We start from the raw sequence: 18,492 nt of genomic DNA on the forward strand, positions 1-18,492 counted from the left end.
AAAAATTAATCATACAGAAACTGGTTCAATTAACCATTTGCCTCTTCTAGAATCTAGACTATGCTTTATATCTCGACAAAACACGTTTAGATTGAGGAGCAAACAAATAAAAACCGAATGAGTATATAATTGTAACTTTTTTTTTAGGTAAGGAAAAGGATGATCACATCTCAACTTTCACAGAATCACATAATTTTTGATTTAATTTGTGGATTAAACCTTTTAAAAGTGCGGATTTAAGGGGTTAATATGGCTTGGTACTTCTCATAAAAAAAAAACTTAGGCCCTGTTTTTTTGAGCTTCTTGGCAGAGCTAGACCCCGTTCTCTTCACCTTATTTTTGCTGAACTGAAATTATTTTTACTGAAACAAAATTATATTTGCTGAAATTAAATTATTTTTACTGAATTTAAATTATTTTTGCTGAACTGAAATTATTTTTACTGATTTTCTATTATAATTATTCTTTAAAAAAACTGAATTTTACTGAACTGAACTTATTTTTGCTGAACTGTAATTATTTTTACTAAATTGAACTTATTTTTAGTGAAATGAGATTATTTTTACTTAATACAAGTATTATTTTATTAAGATGAAGAGAACAGAGCCCTAGGGTAAAGCAGAATAGATCAAAAAAATACTACGTAAGTTTTTGTGCGGTGAGGTCATCAAGTCAACCAACCTACCCAATTGACTTGAAGTCAGCCGCGTTGGCCTTCATTTTAATCATTTGTTCTCTTGTTCAATCGAACCGCAAAAAAACCGTCATAATTCTCACATCATCTTCATAAATCCTCCAATAACTACCGCATTTTCCCCCAATTGATGCCACATTCAAACTAATTCATGGACAGACAAACCCTAGCTTCATCTTCATCTTCTTCTTCAATTCCGCAAATTCCATCCCCAGATGCTTGGATCACTACTTACAAAACACTTCTCCCTAAATGGAATTCCTTTCCTCTCGCTCACCAGGTAAATTAAAATTTCAATTTCTTAATTTGACGAATTTTGAGCTTTAATTTATTTCTATAATCTGGTAATTTGATTTTTGTATGTTGTAATTGCTGAAATTAGGGGTTTCTAGATGTAATTTGTTGTTAATTTGGTTTAGTATTATGTAATCATGGAATCTCTACAGTTTTATTACTTTTTGAGCAGTATTATCGTTTTTCATTGAATTAATTTTGAGATATGGTTATGCATGTTCAATTCTTGTGCTGCCCCCACTTATCTTGCTAAGTAGAAGTAAAAGGTTAGTTAGGCATGTCGTTTGGAGTTTCGATTTGTTTTGAGTGGTATGAGCTTTCCAAGTTTGAACGCGGCGAGCGTAGGTGCCTTATATGGAGTATATACTATGAAATTGATGGAGTATATTATACAGTAGTGTCTCACATAAGATATACCCTTGCTTTTTTTAGAGGCCTTGATTTGTATCACTTAAGTTACTTCCTCAAATAGCACAAAGATTAAGAACAGTTGTTAAATACTTATTTTAACTTTATTTTAGTGGATAACGAGAATTAAATTTGTTGGATAAAATATCAAATTACAGTGATTAGAGTTGGATTTGGCGGAGAGAGATAATGAATTTGGGATACCATTAATGGAAAGTGGAAAGATGAATTTGGGATGGAGAGGCTGCTTTTCGTTAACATTGTCATCATTTCTTCGGTAACAATCCTGTTTTGTCTTTGACAAGTTAGAGACTTAGGGATGGCTATTTACTCTTGAGTGTAAACTTTGTATTTACGGGATCTATATTGGTTTGCTGTTGATATTAGATTTTGATTATTGTCACTTTGGTCCATAGTAATAGAAAAGTACATGATTTTAAGCCATTTAACCTACATATGTTAATGACTCTATAGGATATAGGTGCTTCTGTGATTTATTAATATTAAGGTTACTACAGTGTAGGTTTGCCTTTTCTATTATCATTTCCATTGACAATTTTCCTGTGCCAAAATCTGCTGTTATGATGGATTGATGATATTTGTAATAACTATGGTTTGAACTTTGAACTTTGTGACAGATGATTCCAATTACAATATCCCGAGTAAATCAATTTGATGCTGCAAGACTGGATGTTGAAATGTCTGCCATGTTGAAAGAGCAGTTGGTGAAAGTATTCTCTTTGATGAAGGTATCTACTTAGCATCTATTTCTTTGATTACCTTACTATAGGGTAGATTTATTAATATCATATATAGTTGCATGATTAACTTAAGGCTTCTTGTTTGGGTTTGTGTATTTGTCTATTCTTTTCACTTGTTGGAATTAGCCAGGGATTCTATTTCAATATGAACCAGAGCTTGATGCATTCCTTGAGTTTCTAATCTGGCGCTTCTCAATATGGGTAGACAAGCCGACTCCAGGAAATGCGCTCATGAACCTGAGATATAGGGATGAACGTGTTATGGAAGTGAGAGGAAAAGGTATTGTTGTTATTGTGATTTGATTTTTGCTTTATAAATTGCCTAAGAAGTTTGCTTTTCTGTTAAATAAAATGACAAATAAATTCAACTTTTCCTTCTCAATTTTTCTTTGCTATTTGATTACTCGGTGTTGGGGTTCCAAATCTGGGGGGTGGGGGATTGGAAGAATCACTGAGAAAGTACATGGGGAAATCTGAATCTGGAAAAGTGGAGAAAGGGAATGTAAATTGAGGAACTAAACAGAAGGGCTTGAGGTCCTCAACATCCTTTCCCTTCCTTGTATTCTGCTAACCAAAAATTCCATTAGTAAATAGCGGTGATAATGCTCAAAAGGCTTATGACATTCCTTGCCATGTCAACAGAAATTTTCCTCCCTCTAAGTGGATGGCATTAATTGTCAATGTCATCCTTAGAGTGCCTGTAACCAAATCAGAAGTATCTAAAGTATGATACTGATTAGACTTTAGAGTGATAACTAGTGTAACTTTATACATTTTTCATTAATAATGCCCCTATTCAATATTTAGTGGCAAGGGCTGTTGGGAAAAAAATTATCACATGTCTGGATCATGAAGCAACAATTAGAGAGAGTGATGATTGCAACTTTGCAAGTAACTTTTTTGCAACATGTTTTTGTCCCTTCACAATCTTCAGCTGTTTTTTCATTCATGGGTATGCTCACATTGCTAAGTATTGATAGCTGTTGCATTGCAGTTGGGATTCTGTGCATCTATCTTGAACTCTACTGCAATAGTTTTCAGTCTGTTGACTGCTTGACTCTCATGAAAAATCTTTGGTTCATTGCTGCATTATCCCCCCACTCCCTTTCTGTATGCTTACTTGCTTAGGCAGAATAAGGATAATGCCAAGGGATCTCCTTAATGTATTCCATAGGTCCACGTTATTGACTCAAATCAGGATTTAATTTTGTTTTTTGTTAATTAAGTACTTCCTCCGTTCTTAAATAAATACTAAATTGGGATGTTTGAATGTTTCACAATCATTGCAACAGTTCTGTGTTAGGATATTCACACCATTAGTTACAAGTTTACCCTTGCCCAACCCACTTGTTTACTTTTATTTTGCTCTCTTCTATCTAATCACATGGGGCTTTTTTTTTTGTCTCCCTCTCACTTTTTCTTAAAATTTGTGCAAGCCAGTTAATTACTATTGTTGCAATTAATAAGAACAGAGGAAATATTTTGTTCTCTACACATTCCTCGATCTTTTATATTAAGTTGGTGATTGTCTTGTTACATGGAAGATGGCTGCTATATTGTTTAATGAGAATTGAATTACACATGTCTAGTGTAAAAACTGAAGGTCATCATTGTTTGGCTTCATTAGAGTACTGACTTGTGATACCTGTATTCTGGGAAAAATAGCATGTGTGTGTGTGGGGGAATGCACATTGGAAAAATGTGCCCTTGCAGGCTTGTAGCAATGTCTGAGAAGTATACCTAAGGGCTAAATTTGAAGAAAGTTTTGGAGGAATGCACAGAGAAGTTTAGGTCCAAGATCACTTCCACTTGCAAGTGTTCTTATTTTCCTCAGCCAATTGCTTGCAGTTCAAGTATAATTACCAAAATCTTAGTTTGTGACTTGAAGATTCAAGGACAGGGCTTATTCTTTAGGTTTAGCTCAAAATATGCTTATGCTTCTGGGTTTAAGCATTTATTTACGTCAGGCTTAGCTTTGCTATGTAGGCATATATTTATTTGTTTAATTTGAATAATGGGATCAGGAAGAGAAAGTTAATGATCTAAGACAGCAAAAATGCTTAGGTCCTCAGTGGATGAGCTTACAGATAGCTACTTACTAATCAAGTTTGCAACTTTGCATATCAGCATATAGTCAAATATTTGAGGACGGGTGTTCCCTTATTGATAATTATGGTGCTGTGATACCGTATGAAGTGGTAATGAGTATATAGTAGTTGATTGGATGATTATTGATCCTCTTTGAACTCAATGGAGACTGAGGTATTTATATCTTGTTGCTGGTCGTTGATAACTTTGTTTTCAGCCTCTGGGTAGTACCATAGTAGTTCCTTATCGAATGAATTTGGGGCGTGCATAGGATCAGCTTTTAACGGCTTGGATAAATGGCATATGCAACGGAATTGGGATACTTTTTGCTCGTTTCTCTGTTAAGTTGTGAGGTCACCTTGTCCACTTGGTGTAATTTAATATGTTCAGTATCAATAACTAGTTATCAATAAAAAAAGGACAAAATGCAGATGCTGTTGTAGAATTTTTAAGAAGGTACTCGTAGTTTTTGTCGTTGCTTCCTGCTGATGGAGTGGTGGTGGAAGCAGTTGGTGTGCCTTCGTTTGATTTGTAGAACTTCATAGAATTGAAAAAAAAGGAATAATGGAAATAAATAATCCCACCTTTGTGTGGTCTGACAATAACAATCCCACCTTTTTACAAGGCAATCCCACCTTTGTATGTCATATTCTTTTAACAGACCTTTTTACCTCTTAAACAGGTTAAAATTTTTAATTTTTTTTTAAAGCCACGTGTCGCTCAATAATTGGTCAAAATAAAAAAAGTTAAAAACAAAAACCACTAGAGGTAAAAAAAAATTAAAAATTAAAAAGAAAAAAAGAAAAGAACCCACCACCCATTGGCCACCCCAACCACTGTAAAACCCTAACCTTTACCCTCGCCCAAGCAAAAATCGGTCGGCCGCCACTCTAAATGCCTGAAATCGACCCGCTGGAACCCCCAAGGCCCCAATACCAAAAACCACTTCTCCGACCAAAAGCCACCCTCGAAATCACCCCCTTAGCCAAATTCCACCCCCGAAACCACCACAGTATCCACCCTCAAAACGCTACCTAGCCGCCAAAACCACCTCTAACCGCCGAATATCCTCGAAACCTCTATCCCAGCTCCGAAAACCCCACCTAACCACTCTAACCGAAAATCCCCATCTTGATCAGCCCGAAACCCCCCTTAAACACCATAAAAACTCAACCCCAGCTGCGAAACTCCACCGTTTCCCTGGTGGGTGGGTGCCGGCCGGCCTCTTTCGGAGGTTAAGGAGGGCAGTTGGCCAGTTTTTGGTGATGGCCGGGGTATGGGGTAGGGTTTCACGGTGGGAGGTTGGTGGTTGTTTTTTTTTTCTTTTTTGTATATTTGTATTTTTCTTTTGTATTTATCATTAAGCAAAACTAAATGAACCTATTAAAATGTGACACATGGCATATGATCTACAAAAATTGGTCACCGAGTTTCGTTAAAAGAAGATGACATACCAAGGTGGCTTTGCCTTGTAATAATCAAAAGGTGGGATTGTTATTATCTGACCACGCAAAGGTGGGATTATTTATTTCTATTTTTCCAAAAAAAAGGCTCATTTAAAGAATCAAAACATAAATTGGAGCTCATTATAGGTAATTATAGTGAGTGGTGTCATGGGTTATGGGGGCAAATGGTGTAACTAGTTGCAGTAGGCTAGTACTCCCTCCGTCCCCAAAACTTCGACCCTTTTGGGTTGATTTCGCGGTTATTAAGAAATTTAAATTAAAAGAAATGAAAACATATTGGAAAGATAAATTTACATGGGATTTGTAAAAAAGTAGAGAGATAAAGTATTAAAAATACATGAAAAAACAAAATTTTATATTGTTGTAAATTGGTGGGTATTTTAATGCAAATGGGTCGATCATTTTGGGACTAAAATTAGGCCAAAAGGATCGAAATTTTGGGGACGGAAGGAGTAGGATATATAGCTTCATAATCACAGATGTGATTATGGATAGTAAGCATATGAAAAGAAATTATGGAATTAATTTTGTTATTGGAGTAGCAATAGAGTGTGCCTTGTTCTTTTCCCTTTATAATTACATTGCACTTTTTTTTTTTTGACAAAATGTTGCACTTTATTACATCTGTTAAGCTCTCTTCCACTCATATTTATTTTGAAAGGCATAAAGAAAATACATACTTCGTATCAACTAGTGACAAATTATGATTTTATGACTTGTAACCATGTCAATGGCTCAATGCATAGGGCCAAGTGTCATGTGAAAGACTACACCTTTTAAGTATATAGTATAGAAATGTATATAAATAGCTCATGGCTCAATGAGGTGATAGAAATCCTCTTGCAGTTTTTTTGTGTGGCTTAGAGCACCTCATTGGAGGAAGGATCTCTTAATAGAAAAAAAATGATATATTGGTGTAAAAATGACAGATATGCACCTTTGGTTTGCCCCTCTTTGAGATCACATCACTTAGGAACAAGAAAAGCACTAAACACTTATTACCTTGCTCCGCGGCATGTCTAAATTGGAAAATTATGAATTTTTAATCTTTTTTTTTTTTTTTTTTTTTTTTTTTCCCTCTTCTTATTACTTTGCAAGGTGGAAATCTGAAGCTGTGGAATCTCTTAGGAATTTGGGAGTTCAAAAATCTATGTGAAACCTTAAGGAATTTCATACTAGTCTGTGTGTTTACGAAACCAAAATTCTTGTAAGGAAATTATCAGCTATTGTAGCCTCCATGTTTTGCTAAAGTTTTCTCAAACCATTATGTTTTCAACTCGCACGTTTTTACCACTCGTTTAAAACTTTCTTGAATTTCTTGTTTCTCTTTTGGAACTCTTAAATTTTACTTGGATGCTCTTTCTTTTTCTCACTTTACACACCCTATTTTCAAACTTTTTAACTGATTATCTTGTTGTGTCCTTTATTCTATATCAAACGGTTCCTTATGACGGTTCATGTTAGCCGACCTCAAATCATTCTGAGACTAAGGCTTTGTTGTTGTTGTTGTTGTTGTAGCCTCCATGAGCATTGTGTAATTTGGACACTTGCATAAAGGCCAAGTCATCATTCACTAGTAGAAATTTTTATTTATCCTGCTTTTCTTCCTCTCCAGTTGGACATAGCGTTATTGACATTCTCCAAAGGCTACCAAATTCCTTTCTTATCCTCTCTAATAGATGTGCTACCTGCAGTGAGAACAGGCTTGGAAGGTCCTGGGCTTACGCCTGCTCAAAAGTTATGGTACTGTATTGCTACAGTAGGGGGTCAGTACATCTGGACACGCTTGCAGTCTTTTTCTGCTTTCCGTAGATGGGGAGACTCTGAGCAAGTATTCGTTCTTTTCTGCTACATATTCATTTGTTTTACTGTGAATCATGTTAATTTCTGTCTGAGATAACGTGCTTCATGGATTATTTATTGTTTCTTGTTTAATTCTTCCAGAGGACATTGGGGCAACGGGCATGGCTTTTGTTGCAGCATGTAGAAGGAATCTATAAGGCTGCATCATTTGGCAACCTGCTTATATTTCTCTTAACTGGAAAGTAAGTTTTAAGTTCACCTGCATTTGTTTGCTCTCATATATATGTTGATTAAGACGAAATTTTGAATGATAATTTGACCAGTTTACTCCTAAAAAATTGACGCTGTTGATTTCTGTGATCTAACATAGAAGTAGTGGATGTGAAGATTGAACTATGGAAGTGTAATGATACCTTTTGCTCTGTTTTTGCTTTAGAATTTGTAGTATGCTGGATTTATAATGGGGAACACTATTGGTTTATTAATGATTGCTGTTTTATATGCGTGATGCAGATATAGGAGTTTGATTGAGAGATCTCTCAGAGCTAGGCTTGTGTATGGAAGCCCCAACATGAATCGCTCTGTCAGCTTTGAGTACATGAATCGGCAGTTAGTGTGGAATGAGTTCTCGGTATTTTTTTTGTAGAACTTTCTTCTTCTTCTTATTTTTTTTTTAAATCTATTTTATTTTAATTGAAAAAAAACTGGATCTGAAAATTGAGGTGCTGATTCACTAGGTACAGAAACTTGTAATCTTTAATTGTATTTTTGAGATGAACTCCATGGAAAGGATATGAGAGAAAATTGATCAGGAAATGGGATGCAAGAGAGTCATGCAATGAAGAAGATACGTCTAAATTAGGAATAGTTAAAAGAGCTTATCTATTTTTATTTATCTTATTCCTTGAATTTACGTTAAAACCCTTGGTTTCTCTAAAAAAAAAAAAAAAAAAAAGTTGATTTTCTTATAACTAATGCTGGATAATTATCCAAAATGTATAATAATTTAGAATATTTAATTGTCGAATCCTTTTTGTTGCATTGTGTGTGTGTGTGTGTGTGGGGGGGGGGGGGGGTCCGGAGGTGTTTGTAGGGATGACCTCGTCTCCGCTCATCTTATCTGGAAATGTTCTTTTCTGTACTTTAACTGCATAATCACACTGTTTCAGAATGTGTTGGCAAATTCAGCGCCAATATTTCCTGCGGGGGTTTGGTCTTTCCCATGCTTTAGGGACATAATCGTTATATGTTTCAGTAAGTGTTGACTGTTGAATCCTAGCAAGGTATAATTGCAGTAGATACTACTCAAACTAGTTAGGCTAGATAGTGTGTGAAAGTTGGAAAGAACAAAGGAGTCTTAACATTGCATTATTGGATTTCTTTGTCCTTCATGCTTTTCTTCAAAGTCTATTGTAACTTTGTATTATGTCTTTTTTTTTTTGCTAAACACATAATATGGCCTTTTTTTTTTTTTTTTTTTCTTCAAAAATATGCTTACAAATCTCTCACCTTTTATATGATATTATCTTTATTCATGCAGGAAATGCTATTGTTACTTCTTCCTCTTCTGAACTCTGCATCATTGAAAAATTTATTTCGTCCGTTCTCCAAGGACAAATCTTCAGATTCTGCTACTGATGAAATTGCCTGCCCCATTTGCCAAGGTAGCCCAAGCATTCCATTTCTTGCTTTACCTTGTAGACACAGGTGCGTGACTGCTCACAGCTTTTCCCTTTTGTTCTCTCTTCACTTTTCTGGTTGTTTGGTTCACTATGCTTAAGTACCAGATCAAGAACTCATATGGAATTGTATTGATGAATGACTAAATACAAATGAGGATGTTGCTTTCGAAAGTGTTAAGTCCGTGGGGTCAATCATCCTAATGCTTATGTGACACGTTGCAATGCACAATGCATCTATAATACCCTTTGTGATCCTTCAAGAGAAGATCTCATAACTAGTTGGGCCTAGCATTGATTCATTCTTGTTGTAGACCTGGTGATCCGGAGTGATAGTTGTTCATCTGTTGTCCTCGGCGAAGGGCTCAGAAAGTTCTCTCGCCCACATTTTTTTGCTTAGTCAAATGAATTTGGGGTGCAGTTATATTGAATTATTCATAAGTAACAGAAGTGAATTGTATGATGGTTGACAAAGAAGAAAATTTGGGTTTCCTAGCTGTTTGTGTTGCTAGAGAAGGAAATGAATGAAAGTTTATGGTGGCAGCAGGAAATGGGTTGAATTTGAAAAGGAGGATCAGAGTATGGGAGGCAATCAATATTTCTCTGAAACAAAGTCTATTTGAAGAAAAAAAAAGTATTATAAATGACTTTGGATTAATTGATAATGTTCAAAGACAGGAAGTTTCTGACTCCCAAGAGGTTCTTGAATAAAATGGCACTCTATATTGTTAAAGCCTATAATTTAATATTATTTTGCCTATCTCTGAATTCCATCCATCATATCTATTTTTCACTCGCTGTCCCCCTTTTCCATCCAAGTATCTGTTTTTAAATAATTTGTATTAATTAACAACTGTTCTTAGTCTTAGTGATCAATTCAAATTTGGTTTCTTCCAATCAGATGAGTTTGGAGGTTATTTATGGCAAATGCTATATGTAATATGTATACACCCTATACATTCACTTGTGTTAATGGGAGGTCAAAATGTGATTTTATTTTTTAATCATGATAGGCAATAGATAAGTTTCTTTTTTCTGCAAATAGCTGCTTGTGTTAAACTAATTGTTACTCCCTCCATTTCATAATTAGAAGCCTATTTCTCTTTATTATGTGAGTAAATAAATGTTAGAAATAGGCTTCTAATTATGAAACGGAGGGAGTAAGTAGGAATGGTATTGAAGAGAGGCTCAATGGCTTGTTAAAAATCAAACCCTCATTCCCTTAGTTCGTGGCGAAACTTTTAACCAGCAAACTATCTTTTTATTCTTTATTAAGTAGGGTTGTCAGGACTCAGGAGTCAGGACTGGGGAGCTGTATTATATTTAAGGGAAGGTGACAAGTTGTCTTGGTAAGTTGGGACTTGGGAGGATTCACTAGCATGCTTTACTGGGATGAAAGACAGGAGAGTTAGGTTATAGTATGTTAGTGATGCTGGGATGGGAGGTCCTTCCAGCATTTAGATTGCATTGATTATTGTTTGGCAGTTGGCTGCCGCAGAGTGTTGTTGTGCAGGTGGATGGGGAGATTAATGATTAACTGTTAAGGTGCCCGTGGTGAAAGAAAAGAAGTTGGAGTCTTAGTAGGTGTTCATTTCTTATAAATCCTTTCCAATTGCTCTGTCTCCATTTCTGATATATAATAGAATTCGTGGGGCAGTTTGGTGTACATTTGAGAAAAGGAAAGGAATATGAATGGAAAATACAGGGAAATAATTGAGAAAGGGAAATTGAATAAAGAGTTTGATACATCATGGAATACGAAATAACATAACCCAAACACACTTGTGCTCTTTCCAGCATTAACTGTAGGCGACTAGGTATCATCTATGCAATCCACCTTCATCCATATTCTTTGACCTTTTTTCCCTTCCAATTTTAACCACAAGCTTCCTCTCCCCTCCCGTCCACCTTAACTCATCATCTCCTTGAATTTCAATGTATGTATGAAATTGGAATAGACTGGTGTTGAGATAATGGGATTTTCAGACCAGGATATTCAAGTGTTGGAGTCAGGAGATTGCATATTGGATTCTTAGATCTCGGAGCGAGAGTTGATCAGTTGGAAACTAATGAGTCAAATCTAGCAAAGAACTTTGTTTCTTACTTTCTCTCTCCCACGTCTACAAATTTTTTTTTGCCAACTTTCTCGCAGTTGAATGTTTGGGTTAGATTGAAGTCGTGGTGGTGTAGACAATGTTTGTGGCGGTGGCGAATTTGGTATGGATGGATTTGGCTGTTGGAGATGGATATTTCGGCTAAGGGGTAGAGGAAAACCACAGAGGAAAATGGGGGTACTCTGAAGTCTCATGTTGGGGTGGGTAATCAAGTATGAGGGGTTTAAGGGGAGCTTGAAAATGAAAAAGGGGAAAGGGAATTGTGAAAACAGCTACCATATATTTAGTTAGATACTTAGGGGAATAAAAGGTTTTTTTTTAAATAAAAATTCCTTTCTTTAATATCCCCAACCCAACAGCTCTTAATTGCTTTTGTAAAGTGTAGCATTTCACTGCAGAAAAATGACTGAAGATTAAAGATCATCCTCACTCATTTCCACATTGTGCCTGTTTTATAGCAAATAAGAAAATTAATATAAAAACAAGCAACACCTTTTATATACACCGGATACACATAGAGGTAGGTGCACTCAAGAGTAGTTTTTTGCTCATATGATATTTTTGCTCATTTTAAGATTTACAAATGAGCAAAGAATATTAAATGAGCAGAAAATACTTTGGGTGCACTTTGCACTCGGGTGTATATAAATTTCGAGCAAAATGGAAAAATTGGAAATGTACGTAGTACAAAGGATTGCGGAATAATTTCAGTGGTTTGCCGTGTGTTTAATCTCTATACTGACGATTGAAGGTGGTATGCGGTGATTTGAACGCCTTTAGTGACAATTAGAGGTTGTTATTGAAGAATTCATCTTCTGGCAAGTAAATTCTTGATTTGAGTTGCTACGTTTCTTTCCTTGGCCAGAGAAGTAGAAGATACTTAGGGAAGATGCAGTGTGACCAGGCATAAGAAAACTATTTTATTACCTTCTTTTTGGAAGGTGGGGGATCAACGTAGGCAACTAGTCAAAAAGAAAGGGCTAAAAGGAGATTTAACTAATTTCTTTTGTATTTATCTTCTTTTCCATCTTTCTTTCTTGGAAAAAATTGATTAATTCTAATCCGACAGAGATAATCCTACCTAATGAAAATTATGGTAATAACAATTCAATCTTTGAACATATCAAACACCTATGCATCCAAGCTGGGACTGTCATTAATTGTGCTGACTTGGCATATACCATATTTATTTGATTATTTAACCTTACTGCATTGATCAGACAGAGCCTAAGGGTTAAAGGATTACCCTAACCCTTTCCCTTCCTTAGGATGGATGGCTGGATTATCTCAGTATGTTAAAAAAGGGTCCAATCTTGGGGATGAATTAACTATTCCTTAACATCCATTTTTTTTCCCTCTCTATATGCTTCTTATTTTGCTCGTAACTGCATATCTTATTATTTTCTGGGCATTAAGTATGCATATTTCTGAGAACAAGTTGTACTTCTCTTCTTTCCCGCTCATCCTATAAGTTCAATAGCAGACAATCAAACCCACCGAATCAGAACCCAGCGCAGCCACCAGTGGCTCACCAAAGATCAAACTCATGAATATATTCATGGACTTATGTTGAGCAGGCTGCTTATTTAAACCTTCACCCATCTACTCCCATTCAATTCACCATCTCTGTCTTTTCAACCCATCTAAATTTTCCATTTTAAATTTAACGGCAATAACTTCTACCTCTCCATCTAGAGGTGGGACTAGAATTTTTGTTTTTGAGGGGATCAAATAGAACAAAAGCTCTCCTGTTATATTACATTCAGAACTGCTCTAAGAACTGGCTCTTTTATCCCAATGCGCTTATTTAGCCACACTATCTGATCTTTGTGCACTAATTTTTCTTGCAGATACTGTTATTACTGCCTTAGAACACGGTGTGCTGCTTCTCCATCTTTCAGATGTATGCGATGCAGCCAGCCAGTTGCAGCCATGCAACGACTAGGTGGCTCTGTGGATGAGAACTCTGCTAAAAAATGAGGTGCTCATTGAAAGGAATTCAAATTCAAAATACGGGGCATTACAAAAATTGTGTTCCAGAAACCGATACCGTACACAGGAAGGCAAGTTTTTCTGTGGATACACTCAAATTATATACTCTCTCATTCTTTGGCAACATTTCACATCTTATTCTTGGTACCTTGATTGAATTTCCACCCTTGTATAATATGGAGTAACATTTACAGATATTTTTGTCTGATTTTAAGAGGCAAAAATATGTCCTTTGTCGTCCAATAATGCAAAAGGTCTTCAATGTGGGGGCAGGGAAGCTTAAGCCAAAATTGAAGTTAGTGTATTGTCTTTCAATTTCTTCACAAGCTGCTGGTTTACAGGCTAATATAATTATGTAAAGGTGAATATGATTATTTTTATTGACTGCTGTTGATTTTTATGTACGATTTTTTGACTTGGTTATGTCTGATTGCGATTGCGATTAGGTTAAGGAATTAATATTGATTGCCTTTACTTAATTGTTACGTTGTACATGATTATACTCTGGGTCAATTAGCTGGGATTGTTTTTCCTTGGTAATCCAACCATAGATGATTTGGATGATATTAAGTTGTCTTGTTTCTATCATGAAAAGCACATGTCTCAATCTAGGGCATCCAAAGTTACAATAGTTTTTGCCACTTATTATTATATCTATATTTTAATGATTTATTTGGTGTATTTCCATTCATTCTCCTCCAATTTCGGGACTTAGTAAAATTTATTATACGAAGTATTAGCCATCCTTGTAACGTGTTTGGTTGATTGTTCACACTTGATGCACCATCTGCTGGATGCGAAATTTTGCTTAGTGAACCTCTGCTCATTATATGATCAAAAAACGGTTTGAGCAGAGTTCCAGTGGATTTTAGCTCTGATTGTTATGCTTTCTTACTGATTGAATGAATTTGTACTTCATTCGAAGGGATGAGTTAGGCTATTTCTTTTTAAGATTTAAGCTTAGTTGTACAATATATGATAGAACATGAAAAATGACAAACTCTTGTACACTCACATGAAGAACAGTTACATAGCAGCTTAATAATTTAAGGACAGTCCAAGAAGGATTATCAGTAGTCCTCTTTGAATTTTCCTTAACTAGTAAGGGAACATCTTTGAACACTTATTTCGTGATGAGTCCACTTTTTAAAAGTATTGTACTTCAAAATTAATTTTGAACTTACGTGACCAAATTTTGACATGAACTGAAATTGACTTGTCGAGCCCAAAATATGTGAGTACTAAGCTTATACGAAGTATTAGAATAACCTGATTGACACCGGCTGTTCGCTAATTAAAAATACTCCCTCCGCTTCGGATTACTTGCAACAGTTTCCATTAATGGGTGCTTCACATTACTCGCAACAAGTTTTTTTCTTTCCTTTTTTAGTTAGTTTTTAACTGCAATTTTACCATTTTACCCTTACTTTATTTTATAAACACCTTATTACTACTCTTAATCTAATTTTGCTTCTGTTAACTGTATTAGATTAATTTTAACCACTCCCACCAAATTTACCCAATTTTATTTAAATCCCCCTTCCCCCAACTACCTTCATTCATTGCTCTTGCATTCAATTGCTCTTCAATATGGTTGAAGGCATTGAATTCTGGGTTGAATTTTCCCAGAATTCATACCCACCCAACTCTCACTTTTCACATTCTCATTTCTGTCTCTCCTTCTCTCCCAATTGCTCCGTTTCTCTCTCTTCTCGCACTGGTTTTTCTCCTTCTCTCTCCTTCAAACAATGGCTTCCTCTGATGATAAAAACCCCGATCTACACTGGTCTGAGTCCCTTTCCGCTTCCACTAGACTGTCCTCTCCTCCACCTTCTGCGACGAGGTTTATTCCTCGACGAGGAACTGGTCACATGAAGCCAGTTAGACGAGCTTCAATAAGAGTCCGTCGAAGGATCAGGGGTGCTAAGTTGTATGAGTACATCTCCAGTGACGAGGAGGAGACGGTTGAGAAGCCTAAGCGTCCCAAAAACGAAAGTCCCCCTTCCGTATCTGCAGATCCACCTGAAACCCCTGCTGCGGTGGTAGATCTGGTTGCTGCTCCTGCTGCGGTGGGAGATCTGGCTGCAAAATCTGATCTTGAGGCTGCTAATCTAGTTCCAGACACTGGATCTGAGACTGGGGAGTCCCAACCCAGAGAGCTGACTGCGGAGGAAGTCCTTCGCCCACCTGAGTCCCACTCACCGACGGCTGAGAGTGTTGCTGGTCCTAGTTCTGGGGCGAAGCGCATCAGATCTGGGCTCCCTCCGGGTCTTGACCCAGAGGATGTGTACATTGCTTACCATCAGATCTACTACCCCGACTACTACAACCCCCGTAATTAATGGGGCAGCGTAAACTCTTGAACCCTTTCATTTTTCATTTTTTGCCCTAAATTCAGTTTTTTAACTGTTGGATCTGGTTGCTGGTGATTGTTGGATGTGGTTGTTGTTGCTTGTTGGATCTGGTTGTTGTTGTTGTATAGTGAAGCACCTGTTTCATATGTATGTTGTCAATTTTTTAACTTTATTTTTTGATTGTTGGATCTGTTTGTTGTTGTTGGTGTTGATTGTTGGATCTGTTTGGTGTTGTTGGTATTGATTGTTGGATATGTTTGGTGTTGTTGGTGTTGATTTCTGGATCTGTCATGGAGTTGTGTTAGATTTGTATCTATTTGGTGTTGTTGGTGTTTAGTGTGTTGTCAAGGTGTGCTCATGACTGTCTTACCATGCTCCCTTAGTCCCACATGTTGTGCATGTTGCCATCAGAAGTCCCTCCTACTTGTTGATTCTGAGTCTCTTTGCTCCTGATCATCTTTGATGCATTGAGTCCCACAATTTGTTATGTGACACTCTGTACTGTTTCCAAATGATGAAGGGACTCAACTGATAGCTATTGATTAGTGTGGATGCTCCTTGTGAATCCTTGTGATATTGCCGTGGAGGAACCCACTGTCAAGATTGCTTTGAGTGAACACAAACCCATGCTGATGGAAATATACTGCCTTGTTCATTCATTCATAAACATATTCAGCTTACAAAAGTTAGGAGACTATGTATTTTAGCACTAACACATGACTGCCTAGAAATGAGGACAAAGTATTTGTCAAAATACACATAACCAATACTTGAACATAGACAAAAAACAAAAAATTATGCTTTGCTTGGTTAAGTGTGGCAGTCAATGAGTCCCAAAAGCTTCTATACTGTGTGTTGCTTGCTTAGTCTGCATCTACCTCCATGTTGTCATGATGATGGTTGCTTGTTGTTGCTACTTCTAGTGTGTCAAGATATTGAACTACTCTGAGCAAAAGGTCTCTGTCAACTTGTAGTAACTCTGGTAGTTCTCCTATGCTGTCCAAATGTCTCTTCTTCATATGTGGGGGAGAAAAGTTGTTGTTGCCATTCCTTTCTAGTATTTCCAGCATGACAGATTGAAGGGTAATCCATGTGTACTTGTTAAGTGTTGGATCAAATTCCTCCCAAGCTTCCTTTACCCTTTCTAGTAATTCATCAAGGGTTTTGGGGAATGACTGATATTGAATGGACTGTATGACCCTGAAAAGACCTAAATCTAACACATTTAAGTCTGGACTTTGTGCTGGTTGGTAGACAAACTGTATGTTGAACCCATATGCTTGGCATGCCTCTGTGAATTCTGAATCCTTAGGGACTTGGTGTGGCCTAGCATTATCCCACTGAATCACTATATCCTTGGGTAATTGAGGGGGCCATGTTTCATGTAGAGCTGGAATTACATGGTTGAGTAGCATTTCTCTAATTGCATCCTTGTTCACAGCCTGGACAGCCTTAGTTTCCAAGGTTCCCTTTGCTCTGTTTTTGCTTGTCTTCTTTGCTACTTCATACTTGACAAATGGAAACAACCCATACTTCCCATCATGCAATAGAGTGTTGTTCTCATCATATAGTGGCTGTCAACCATACCCATGAACATAGCCTTCAATTTAAACCTCTTAGATTGTTGTGCTCTGTATGGGTTGTCTTCATTTGGTAGCAGGTAAAAAGTTCTTGTTTCAGGGTTCAAGTAGAACCACTTTTCATCAATATGAATTGACTGTCTCATTTCTCTGAATGTTGGGTCCCCAATTGCTGGAACAGGGTTAACATTGCCTAAAACCCACTTTAGTCTAGCTATCTTGTGATTTTCTGTGAGTGCTGGGTGATTAGTAGATGTGTGTGTTCTAAGTCTCCCCTTTTTTTTTAATCTATGTATGACTGAAGAAGACACATGAAGGGCAGCAGCATAGCTCCTTTCAGTAGTCCTCTTATATAGAGGGACAGAGACTAACCACTCATCTGAATATTCAGTGGGTTTAGGACCTGATTTCCCTAATTTTTTAGTCCTAACATCAATAACAGTCCCCTCCCCTAAATGCTTTTTAATTACCTGGAACCATCTAGTTGTTGTTGACCTGTGAACATTGTGTTTTTTGGCCATCTTGGACAAAAATCCAAATGGCAATGAGTCCCCCTCCATGTTCACTAGTATTTCATCAACTAGTTGTCTCTTTTCATACACTGTTAGCTCTCTGTTTGCTCTCCTGCCTTCTGTTTCTTCTGTTTGATTGCCTTCTGTCTCTATCTGTGTGTCATCAGCATCTGCATCATACCCATCAGCATCTTCTCCACCTGTATGCTGCTCATTATCCATTTCTGATTCTTGTTGGATTGAATCATGTAGTCCCATGCTGTAGTAGTCCCATTGCTGCTGTTCATCTTCATACATCTGATGCATCCCATAAAAATCAGATTCAAAGAATTCCATGAGTCCCTTTGATTTTTTTTTTCAGAGCTAGGGAAGGTGATGAAGTGGCGGCTGTGGCTTTTTTTGGCGGTCTTCAATGGAGCCTAATTCAGTAAATATGGATGCTGCTATTACTATCTCAGCACTTAGAATTAGGATTTTTAACTACTAATGTTAGGGACTTTGTAATTTAATAGGGCTGCCTGTATTTTGTGAAACAAATTTATGATGGTTTTCTGGAAACAAATTATCAACATTCCCCCCCCCCCTCCCAAATTATCCCATTAGAACAATGCTGAAAAAATGGGTGTGTTTGGAGAGGTGTCCTCTTTATAAAGAGGTCATTTTGTTTGATTTTAATGCCAAAATTTGAATTTGGGGCAAATTTAAAATTTTCGTCAAAAATGTTGGAGGGAAAAGCAAATTTCCCAA

At 36.8% G+C, this 18,492-nt stretch overlaps 2 protein-coding genes across 3 annotated transcripts; one reads left to right on the top strand and one right to left on the bottom strand.

Annotated features, from left to right (window-relative positions):
- The first annotated feature begins 747 nt into the window (after positions 1–747).
- LOC145589687 (peroxisome biogenesis protein 2-like) lies at positions 748–18,317 on the top strand. 2 transcript variants are annotated; one of them, XR_014101786.1, is made up of 9 exons: positions 748–974; positions 2,035–2,145; positions 2,284–2,437; positions 7,406–7,542; positions 7,656–7,756; positions 8,028–8,145; positions 9,055–9,221; positions 13,158–13,660; positions 18,107–18,317. XR_014101786.1 is itself a non-coding variant. In XM_081646368.1 (8 exons), exons 1-8 carry the CDS (start codon positions 846–848, stop codon positions 13,285–13,287), a joined length of 1,047 nt encoding a protein of 348 aa, XP_081502494.1. In that variant the 5' UTR covers positions 748–845; the 3' UTR covers positions 13,288–13,731. The 2 variants fall into 2 exon arrangements, 1 of the variants encoding a protein (XP_081502494.1); XM_081646368.1 differs by lacking the exon at positions 18,107–18,317 and having other exon boundaries at positions 13,158–13,731.
- On the bottom strand, positions 16,517–18,081 carry LOC145588972 (uncharacterized). The gene is made up of 2 exons (XM_081645554.1): positions 17,236–18,081; positions 16,517–17,185 (listed from the first exon to the last, which is right to left on the bottom strand). Exons 1-2 carry the CDS (start codon positions 18,079–18,081, stop codon positions 16,517–16,519), a joined length of 1,515 nt encoding a protein of 504 aa, XP_081501680.1.
- Positions 18,318–18,492: the final 175 nt, after the last annotated feature.

This window comes from Chenopodium album, chromosome 17 (genome assembly GCF_948465745.1).
Source record: "Chenopodium album chromosome 17, dcCheAlbu1.1, whole genome shotgun sequence".
NCBI classification, from domain to species: domain Eukaryota; kingdom Viridiplantae; phylum Streptophyta; class Magnoliopsida; order Caryophyllales; family Amaranthaceae; genus Chenopodium; species Chenopodium album.